Source organism: Ischnura elegans, chromosome 12, assembly GCF_921293095.1.
Source record: "Ischnura elegans chromosome 12, ioIscEleg1.1, whole genome shotgun sequence".
NCBI classification, from domain to species: Eukaryota; Metazoa; Arthropoda; class Insecta; order Odonata; family Coenagrionidae; genus Ischnura; species Ischnura elegans.
In genome coordinates, this window is record NC_060257.1 from 65,093,844 (window position 1) to 65,106,014 (window position 12,171).

At 36.6% G+C, this 12,171-nt stretch overlaps 1 protein-coding gene across 1 annotated transcript in view; it reads left to right on the forward strand.

Annotated features, from left to right (window-relative positions):
* LOC124168911 (lachesin-like) overlaps positions 1-12,171 on the forward strand; it is a 1,190,944-nt gene that overhangs the window by 983,941 nt on the left and 194,832 nt on the right. The window contains exon 10 of the mRNA XM_046547298.1: positions 10,435-10,515. Coding sequence (XP_046403254.1) covers positions 10,435-10,515 — 81 coding nt within the window. The remainder of the gene's footprint in view (positions 1-10,434; positions 10,516-12,171) is intronic.

Consider the following 12,171-nt stretch of genomic DNA (forward strand, 5'->3'; position numbering starts at 1 on the left):
TCCTCTCCCTACCGTCTCACTGAAACGGTCGCAGTTTTGTCTGGAGCCGGGAAGGTTTTAAGCGTGCATCACTCATTGTTTGTTCCCGTATTAATTAATTGCCACAGTTGCACTGGGTGTACGTTACAACGCAAGCGAAGGAGTAGGCTTTGCGTCCGTCTCCTCGCTAGCAAAATTAAGAATGAGTTGTGCAGCGCTCGAGTTTCATTTTAAGCCCTCACGCGCCGGTAGTTAGAGAGATCATCCGTCGTCAAGAAGGATAACAAGCATTCTTTTGTTCAGTTCTCCGTCTGAGATGTCTTTTCTTGGATGAAAATGTTTCCCATACACTCACGGGTGTTTCATGATTCCAATGAGTTAGTTACGAAATTTCAATCCTGATTGTGACGCCATATACATATGAGGGGTTGAGAAACCAAGGGGTAAAAGTGATTTTTTTTCTTAATTAAGTTAGGTAAATTTAATTGTTAAAATAAATACACAAAAATTTGGTTGTCATGGGATACGAGTGAGTCTCTGTTCTGCGCTGATATCAAGTGGAAAATCAAATACACTACTTAACATCTAGTTGTTTTCGTTTGTTTTCTGTACCTAATTTCTGTACTCAACTCTGGATAAAAAATTAAATCACCTGTACCCATTGGCTCCCAACCCACTCATATATTACGAGAATATAGCCCCAATTTCTATCTCCAAATGGCATTTACTGGGATTTGAATCCAACTTTGACAAAAAATTAATTGCTCTTGAAGTCACCAAGCTGCTTAAGGAAACTTTTATATGTTCGACCATAACATTTCAAGATAATAGGTATCTAAATAAGGATAAAAAAATTTATTTTGCTTTATTCTCGATGTATTACCTTCGCTATAAATATTTCAAACACACTCATGCAGTCTTTGTTGTCCGTTTGAGATGCCTTTCCTCGGATGAAAATGATTCTCATGGGTTTTTCCTTATTTCAAAGAGTTAGTTCCTCAATGATAATGCTAAATATGATAGAATGTACTTTAAACTAGGAGTAGGTAGCTTCACATCTAATCTGTGAATTCCCTATTCTATGTTTTGACTTTGAATTTAACAAAGCAATTAATTGTTCTTGGATTCACCAAGCTTCTTAAGGAAAATTGTGTATGCTTGACCATAATATTTTAAGATTACAAGCATCTTAAAGGGGGATAATCAGTCTTTTTTGCTTTACACTCTATATGAGATGTCTTATCTTAACTCTAAATGTTTTTTACACACTCACGTGTACTTCTTCGTTCCAAAACGTCCGTCTTGAAATGATATCGCCAATATTTGACACCAATATTATTGAAATGTTGAGAAGGTATCCTCAGTCTTAATCTCTAAACGCCATATTCTGTGATACAAGTCTCCATTTGTGACAAAAAGTTATAATACATAAATTTTTACGGCAAAATATGACATCCTGGGCTAATTTTCCATTTGAATTGCTTTTCCTTTGCTGGAAATGTTGTTTCCACACGCCACGGTTTGTTTTAATCCAATAACAATATCATGAAACTTTTCTTCTGAAACTGACGTCTAATTAAGGCGAATAGTTTAATAGCAAGACATGTTTTCGGCTGAGAGTCTCATATTATGATTTAGAATACAGTAAATTATGAGATTCAATGGCACGAAGCAGGAGGGTATACTACATATTTGTAATTTTCCTTCCGCGGGTTTTACGGGTATAAGTTTCAAAGTCACAGTTTCAGTAATTGAATTTCTTTTTATTCGGCTGTGGAACGGTGAATGTAGGTTAAACGTAATGTTCTCCACATTGCGTGGGTTTTCAGTCATAATCACAAAAGGCTGATTCATATATATAACCGTAGAAGATGATACTGATAAATTTGAAATGACGGATAACGTGCCGCATTTATTATAATTTCTTGACAAATTACCTTCTGTGAGTCTCTAATTGAAATGAATAAAAAACAACTGTCAATTACATGCACCCAAAATAGGATATTTACTCTATGTATTGGCTGAATGTGTGAATATTGATGTAATTACATACTTTTTGTGAATAATTCACTATTTCTCTTTCTTGTGCTCACGTTATATTTTAATAACATCGTAGTAAATGAGGTATTTCATCGAGAAGGAAGGTAACGAATTTCCTTTCATTTAATTCTCCGGTTGATTGAATGTCTTGCTACGGGTGCACATAATTCTACCACGCTCATTCTACATTCTATCAAGTCTAGCTTAACCATAATACACTCTTGGAGTTAGTGTGTGAGGCACTTAAATACAAGTGTCTTACTATTTACTCGCCGAATTCATTTCTAAATTTTTGTTATCAGCTCTATGAGATGATTGTGTTCGCCATTCTGTTCTTACGTAAATTGTTTCAACTTCATCGATAATTTACGAGTAAGTAGGTCAAACTGTAGTGAATTCAAGACGTGTGCTTTATTTTTACCTTATTCCTACATCGACACGTTATCAAAATTTTATTTTCAATTAAACGTTGCCATCGTTAAGACAAACTTTGCCTTACAATTGCTAACGCTTGGCCAACGCATTCCCACAACATATGCACAGTGTGCATATATAGGTATATGAATCATCAAGAAGCCATTTAATTTGGATGGATATTTAAAAATCTTGAGAAAAATCGATTATTTTAGTAATGTAGACGTGAAAGCATTTACAATTTTCACGAAAGAGATAGTGACTTCGTTTCTCAGTGGAACCTTGCGAATAATTATCGGGAGAATTATTGTCATAATAAGTTCATCAGATGCAGGCTTCACTTGGTGGAAGTTAGACATATTTAATTAAATAAAAGATGGTAGCACTTTTCCACAAAATATTTTACTCCGTATAACGCGTTTCCGCTCATAGACATGCCGTCCCAGATGATGGCTCGGTGAGCCGAAACGCGTAGTACCTAGTAAAAAAATTTTGTGGAAAAGTGATACAATATTTTTTAAAATTTAATTATAGTCCTAATGTTTGAGAAACACTGAAGATAACTCAAACCCTTGCATATGGGAGTGAATAAATTCATCTATCAGAAAACCTTTTGGATATTTTATTTTAGTGTTCCATTTGATTCAAATAACCAGACTTAGAAGCGAGAACAAATTAAATTTTCTATGAACTTTTAAAAGGGCTCTTCATTAAGTGCGCCATACGAATGAAACTAAGTTAACCCCTTTTTTTCGGCCATTTTAGAACGAAGGATTCCGGCGGTTACAAGTGTGGACGGAATCTTTCCACCATCGTCCCAAAAAACCTCCGAATTAAATTAAGATAGCCTCGCTGCAAAAGCTTTTCCTCCTGCTTAATTTATATAGGTGGGGCAGCCTCCAATCCTCCTTTTTAGCCCATCCTTGCAAAACTCTTCAAACTCACTCCTTTAGCTTACCATCCACTACCCCTCCTTAACTTGCTACACCGTAAGAAGAACATCCTCATTTATAATGGCGTGAAACTCAACTTATACGCTTCCAATCCAGATCCCTTACTAATCCTTCCTCAATCTAATCTCCTTTTCCTCTTCATCTTCTCCCTTTTGCTACGCTATCTCTCTCTTCACCTGTAATTTCTCTCGTTCCCATCTCAAGCTGCCCAAGTTTCCAAACCCCCTACCCCGCAGCCGTTCCCGGAGCACATAATTCTTTCCCGTTCGACCTTGCGCGAGGCTTTTCCATCCACGGGAGCACATCGTTCTCTTAATCCCCGTCAGCCGTCCATGTAACACCCCTTCATTCGTCATCCTCTCCATTTCGTACCATTATGCACTCTCATCCTCACTAGGTCTCTTCCTTTGGGGTTTGCTAGAGGGTGGTTGCCAATTTTTTTCCCTTTTCTATTTAAATTACATCTACTGACTAATCCACAAGTCGCCCATATAGATATGTTGCGGGGGTGTTATAACACGAATATATAAAATAAATTTGTTCCAAATATGGCAATGAAAATGCATGCCAAAAATGTTTTCTTCGTAAAATTGATCCATAAACGCTTCAATTACATATTTTAATAATTTTTTCTACTATTTTTTTAAATTTCAGGGAAAAATTTTATCGTATTTCACAAATGATACATTATGGTTAAGGATAACTTTTATATTAAATTAATATGTATCACAGATTTGGCAATTTTCCACGAAAATTGCCAAATCTGTGATACATATTAATTATTCATTTCACATATTCATTGAAGACTTTTCATTAGCGCCCGTGCATTTACTAATTACATATATTGATACCACTCGAGTAAATCCTCTTGCTTGTTACTCATGCGGGGAGCTGACTTCCTTCAACATAATTAGAAGCTGATCGCATTTAGCACCTACTAACTACATCGAGAACCACATATTATAACGACGGTGTATCATATCTGGTTCAACATGCGTTAAAGAGGAAGAATTTGTCCCTTCAGCAATTACCGGCACTAACGGCAGTGTATCATGCATGATAAAAAATGTGGAGAAAAGTTAACAAATACAGTGAAAAAAAGAGAAGCACCATTGCGTCCCTCTAAGTACTTATTAAAGCCCATAAATCTTATAAAGAAATACGATTTCCTCTACCTATCCGTTCGACGAAATATCGCTCTTAATCTAGTTTTTCTATGGAAGCAATTTAATTATGCCAATATATAAAGGTAATTATTATAATGGTAATTATAACATTAAATTTATAATCTTATATTGGCATAAAGGTCAAGAAATGTCAATTCGAGTTTTGTGGCTTTCGCTCCCCAGTGCACACTAGGCGGGAGAATCAGTTGAGGCAATGTAGCTAATGAGATTGCCACTTACTTTAAAGTAACAACTTACGATCGGAAATGACTTGAGCGTGTGCTGCGGAGGATGTGCAGTTGCCCTATCCGCGCAGTACCCCCCTGTCGATTGTAGGGTGTTTTTTCTGAGCTATCGGAGGTTGAAAAAAATGGCCGTCGTACTAAAGTTCTTGTTGTTCTATTTTTCAAGATAAAAACGACTGAACGTACCATCATTCAACCATTTTAATACATTGTGACGTATTTAACCCAGAGCTGCTTCTGGGAGAAATTAAATTTCAAGACTTTCTTTTTCAAGAAATTTTCTACTGAATATACAATGTATATGATTCAGTAGAAAATTTCAAGAAATTTTCTACTGAATCATATATATTGTGCCAGCTACATATTTCGCTATCTTACTCAACAGCACAAATGAACACGTAATTTAAATACATTAATTGTAATACATTCTTTGTTACTTATAAGAAATATTAGTTTGTAATGCGTTAACTTCTGTATATCGTCTGTGGTACCTTCTACCCTGCCCATATAAGAGTACAGTATTTCTTCATTTCTTTAACAAATTATCCGCCGCGTTGTGGTTAACCTCTGAATATCGTCTGTGTAGCATAGCAACTCAAGTAAATGGGAGTACATATTTGCACATTTCTTAAACATAAAATGGAAAGTGGTGAGGTTACTCTGTATATCACGTATATGTAACGTTACACAAAGCCGTTTTGCCTCGACCTCATTGGAGTACCATATTTCTACATTTAATAAACGTAAAATCGAAATTTATGGGGTTTTCATATAAATAACGATTGTTCGAAGTTAAAGTACGCTCCCATAGTAGTACCATTTTTCCAGATTCTTAAAACAGATAATCCACGGTACTAAGTTTAGCATCTGTTGTATGTTATTCCACAACCACGTAGGAATACCATATTTCTACATTTCTGTTACATAAAATCCAGGTTGTCGCGATCAACCTCCAAATACCGCCGGTGTAACTATGTACCAAGACCACATTTCTGCAAGAGTACCTACCGTATTTCCACATTTCTTAAACATAAAATTCAGTGTGGTACGGTTAAAATCTGAAAAGCGTCTATGTAACATGTACCACGACCTGATAAGAGTATCGTATTTCCACATTCCCTCATTTCTTTCATCATTAAATCCGTCTAGGCTCGGTTACCCTTAGATTTTCGCCAGTGTAACTGTAACCTCTAAATTAACTGAATTAAACTAAAAAAAATAAAGTCTTTGTAACGTTGTACCACTGCCACATATGAGGGGGTGAAAAGCCAAGGAGTACTAGTGAATTATTTTTGACAGAGTTTGGTACAGAAATTGATAGAAGAAATATACAAAAACCTGGTTTCCATGGTATACGAGTGAATCTCTGCACAGCTCTGGCATCGAGCGTAAAATCAAATACTTTACAGGCCGTTTCACACGGGACACGTACCTTCACAATCTCACGTGTGTACGAAGGCGAAGTCAAAATTGCGTCGTGTAAAGCGATGAATTGCTAGAACACATCCGAGAATGCGTGGATGTAAGATGCCAAAATAGCCCCTGTTCTAATTTCGTTCATGCATTCGCGCATTCCTCGCCATTTTAGAAATATATGCAGTTATGACTTGCGCAATTCCGTGCCCCGTGTAAAAGAGCGTTAATGAAAACCTACTTGATTTCATTTGTTTCATCATATTTCTATCTCTCTCCACCCTGAAAATTATTTTTGCTCCTCGAAATACCGATGTTTACATGATCCTGCTACCATCTGTAGGTCACTGAGTGAAACGAAAAAAAGAGAGAAGCGTAGACCGGAACTTACACGAACTTGACACGATCATTGCAGCCTGGTTTGTCACACAAAAGAAATCCAAATTGACCAGGGGAAATTTTTAAACTAACACACACGATCGTAATTTTTAACATAAAATACGTGGTAGCGCTGTTAACCTCACAAAATTCTATGTATTATAGTCTTATACCACGGCTAAATTAGAGTACCATCTTTCCATATTTTTTCCTCGTCTTTCCAACAACCCCCCACCCTACCACTTTTGTCTCCCACCCCCCTCTTTCATCCCCTAGACTCGGACAGCCGTCACTTTTCTCTCGTCTCTTATCTCCGCCGACCACACAGGAAGCGCTCCCTTTGCGTTTGCGGCCTGTCGATCTTCTGCTGTTTCTCCCTTGCGCGTGCAAAAGTGCTGCGCCGTGCTCCCTTCAATTTTTTCCCCTGCAGGTCCTTTATTATGCCGCGCAGCAATGCATATATTTGCTCGCGTTTTTTTTCCACCCCGCATATAGATCCAGTCAACTTTCTCACTTTCACGCTCGTGAGCCGGAGTTCTCCCCGCGTCTTTTCATCTTGCTGTGTTTGTCTTGGGAAAATTATTTTCTTGTCTTTTTTTATCTTGAAGATGAGTGTGGTACATGGAGGCCAATTTCCATGCTGTGCCGATGGAGTGGAGAACCTCAAGGGATGAAATACATAAGGAAATCTTTTGAGTAAAGAAACAAATAAATATTACTGTGAAAATAAGAAGTAAAAAAATATCACGACATCAAAGATATTAAAAAACAATGCTATGAACGCATTTTTAGTACGTAGTAATGGGGAAATTATAAGTTACTTCAAAACACATCGCTTGTAAAACTCATTCTTCTCATATGTTGATGGTTAGAATGAACTGAATTCTTGGAATATTAATATCAATCACCAAGCTGCATAAATTTGCAGTTTTAAGCCACTTTTTCATAGTTTCTAAGCATTATATTACGACTATTTCTATGTAGCACAACTCTAAAAAAACTAGGGATTGGAAAATTTTCTTCGGTGTGGCAGTTATTTGTAATTGCAGGTATCGCATTTCGATAGAGGCAATTTTTACTGATTTGTGTTAACATAACCATTTAATAATAATAGTTCTTTAAAACAAGTAATATTTAGGACTGAATGTACTGGTTAAACTATTTACTTCTTTATCTAACTATATCTTCTTTCTAATTGCCGTCTATACCTCATTACTTGATGAAAAGATTATACTTAATTTTGATTCAAGTATTTTTGTATGTATTCAAGCACTCAAGTTTTTAAATGTTTTTTTATGTGTCTTTTGGTATTAATATAGTGAATTTACAATTACTAACTCAAGTTCTATCTACTTTAGTGATATAGCGCTAGGTGAGGAAAAATACCACCGGTACCTTGTCTATTAACCTATCTCACAAAATTCCTTTATTTACATGATAAGTGTTACAAAAACACTCTCTTTTGTATTTATTCTAACTAACTCCTTGAACCTGGTTTGTGCATAAAATAACCAGCTAGGATACTCTTCTTATTAATGATTGGTGTTTTTGTTAAATTTAATCCGAGAACCACTGAAAAACATTTAAGGTTTACTCATAGGCAGGATCGATAGTAATAAACCCGGAAATATTTTTAAAATATTTTATTCGATATTCGGGTGAATATTTTGTAAATTAATATACATGTGCATGATCCCCACCTTTCGATGTCACAGCTAGTTCAGTTGTAGGCATGTTGTTTCATACCTCGTGGCACAAGAAGTTTGGAGCATAGCATGATGTCTCTCGGAGTTCCATGTCTTTTTCTTCTTCAGCTTTGCTAACGTTAGCTTGCCAAGTCGCACTTCACCAAAGTCCCTCACCCCTTCACTTTTCTCGACCATCCAAGGCGAAACGGCGGAGTCGTAACCAATAATCCCCTTGCTTCCCTCAAGTAGCAACTCATTGCTAATCTAGTACCCAATCTTCCCGCTATCAGCGCTCCCATCGACGGAGTCACAGGTTTTTTTTTATGCAAAGCCGCCTGCGATCATCAACGTCAATGGATTCCGTTGCTTGTCAACCATCATCTCATTAAACATTGGTCCTAAAATGCGCCAAATCTTGTGGATCCATGTAGTACTTGAGTCCCGGTAATTAAGCGATATTATAGTTTCATAAGTCGATATGACAACGTGCATATAAGTAAACAAGAGCCTTATAAAAAAAACGTGCCGTTTTGTGCTTGTTGTGTAAAATTTTCCTGTAAGTACTTACGAGAATTTAATTTATTACGTACTTATTTACCACCCCGGGTTTCAAAACGTCATGTCATCTTCACGTGATATGATAAAGCTTATGTTGATCAAAAAGCCAAGAAAAAGAGGTGTAAGTGATTTTCATATGATTTGACAAAGTATATATTGATTACAGAGATGATTGCTTCTGTTGATATCAATTATTGCTTTTGTTATGGTTTTCTGCGACAGAAATAATCAAACAATCCTGGAAATCGTGCGACATTAACATGTTACAGATTCGTTCTTCACCATCCGAATTTTTAAACATTCCAATATCTTCAGGTGTCAAAGAAATTAATATATAGCCCAAATGAAGAGGTTGGTTACGGTTGGGGTGTCTCCATAGGGGTGGGAAGGAGAGTTTAGGAGGAGTTAGACCTTGCAGTAATGACGAAACGTGCCAGCCTTCGATGGTCAGCAGATGTCTTTAGGATGCAACAGATATCTCCGCAAACAGATGGCCTTACCTACCCCCATCCTTTACCTACAATTTCCTCCCATTTCCCTCATACCATGCCTGGTCTTTCTAAGGAAAACCTTGCCCGCCATATCAATCTCTACCTGCATTCTGTTTTCATGGGCATCTAATGGATATAAACTTTGTCAAATCATCTGAGGATGGCATGAAGTTTTGAAAACGAGGTTGTCAAAAAGTAGTAATAGATTAAATTCACATAATTATTTATTGGTGAATTTTAAATAAAAATTACTTAACCAGCACGTTTTCCATTCTAGGATCTTGCTTAATTTTATTCGCAATGTGAGTTAATACCGCGGATTTGGATGAAACATTAGTTTTTCTTGCATAGGATGCCTTTGGCTGCTACTTTGTCATACTTATTTAAAAAAGAGCCTGTTTTACTCATCCTGCCAGTATGAGAGTTTCTTTATCACCCGGTCGCTGTAATGGTAGGTTAGATTTATTCATCAAGTTGCTTCTCTCAAAGGATTTTAGTTTAAAAAATTTGAAGATAGAATTAATATTAGATTTTATCAAGAGTTTTTTATATTACACAATGTTTAAACTTCATCCACCGTAAATATATATCCAAGCGTTTTATATTGAGACAATAAATTTAATCAGGTATTGATAAAAATTAGCCGCCAATTTCTAAGAAAAAAAAGTTGTAAAAAGTCTCAAAAAGTCGTAAGCATTAAAGTAGAAAAGGAAAGCATATATCAAATAGAATGATTGCTTTTTGTAACAGTTTTATTGACATGAAGCGCATTAAAAAAACTCGTTTATTTGAAAAAGCTCTCAGCAGAAGATGAAAAACATTCAAAAATACCTGAGGCCAAATTTAGATGCTTACAATTATAGAATTCAAGGTGGAAAAGGTAAAATTTCACTCTTTGGATAGAAAATTTAAAGTATGAAGCTTGCGGAACAGTATTTAATAACGTGAACCAACAAAGCAAACTACATATGAAATAGCTATGGACCGGATTTTCTATAGCAACGGATCTATTGACATTGATGATCGAAGGGTTTCCCCAAAATATTGTGCTTCCCCATTCTAAATGAATACCTTTCTTTTGCCCATGATTTCATCTCCTGTCATGGCAGTGGGGGACGGATGGCGACCTCGTCCCGCAATACCAAACCCGCAGATTAGCACAGCTACATGAACCGCAGCAAATTACCAAGGTTGGTGTCCCTGAGGGATGGGCATTGGGTGCATAATACAGCACCCTGATGCATAATTGCGAATTGACAAGTGAGATTTTTGCTAATGTGATTTTCATATGGGTTGGTTCAATCCCTTCCCTCGCTAATGCTCGAAGTGTCTCCCCAGTTCCAACTCCCGATGCCACAACCCATCCACATTCTTCTCCGCTAATGATTTCGCAACGAAATGGTGTTTTGTTTCTCGTTTGGTCCCACAGATCGGCACAGCGTTGCCATGTCAGTCACAGAAGCGGACGTCACCGACATCCCACGCCTCCCGCTTGAGGCGCAGTTCGATCCTCGACTGTTTGTTCGCCCGTCGATCCTGTTTTGTTTCTTATTTTTTTTCGTTTGCCCCGCGCGACGTAGTGGCGCTGCCTTCCCTGCCATCGCCATCGGTCCTGATCCGACGGCTAATTTTGCGCGTTAGTGAATCCTCCCGTGTTTGTTTTGGCATTTCCGTCGTAAGTGAAGCTTACGTGAGCAGTGAGACAAATAATTGAACAGCATGCGAATTAAGGTGACGATGTTAGGTTTTCAATTAATTCCTTTTCCGCAACCTGCAAAGAAAATGGTAAACTAGATTTGACTATATCTTTTTGCTTAATTTCCATGACGTAATAGAACATTAAATCGCATGGCCATATAAATTATATCTCGACGTTGTATACATACCGTCTAGTCGGAAGAATATTTATTAAATATAAAGGAAGGATGTCACATATCCTCATATAGCTACGAAACAAGTATTTTCTGATATTTTTAGGTAGGCATTTTAGGTGGCTTCAATTGATTTCTTTTCTAACACATGCAAATAAAATGGTAACCTAGATTTAACAATAATTTTGTGTTTCATATCCAGGATACAATAAATTATTTAATCAAATGGCCATCTCCTTTGCTTTATTTGTAAATTGCCTTTGCCTTTGGAAACTTGCTTTAATTGTACATTTTTTCTTCATTTCCAGTGCATAAAGAATCACTTAATTTCACTGCAATCTCCATCTTATCTCGAAATTATATTAATAATGTAGTCGGAGTAATTAATTTTAAATATGGGTGCCACGTATCCTTATATTGTTACGAAGAACATATTTTCAGGTATTTTTAACACGAAATAGTTCACAGGAATCCCAGCTTTTGGCATATAATTTATCATGAGGTAGCATGTAAATTAAATGCTGAATTATTGAATCAAAAAGGATTCCCCATAGACGTAGAAGACAGTCAATTCATGAATTTCGAGTCTGCAAAAATTCTTCCGTTCTATACGGGCTAGTTTCGTCGAAAGCTCAACGCCAAATATTTCATTATGTGACTTCAATAATATTCTGAGCAGAAAAATTTTACCATCTTTCCCTTTATCGTAAAATCGAAGCATAATTCTGCCAGGGACTTGATATTTCATATGCTTACGAAGGAATGTGGAGGAATTTATGTGCATATTCTCTAATTCAAGGAAGACGTGTCCTTTGTTCTCACTGGGTTGGATAGGCTTTTGGCATGTTTTCCTTATATTTCCCCAAAAACGATTTACATTTTCCTTATGCGTAGATAATACTTTTTCTTAGTTTTTAAATTATCTCTCGCCTCACCATACTAGCTGTTTGAGTAACCCTGTTTTTAAATTGGCAA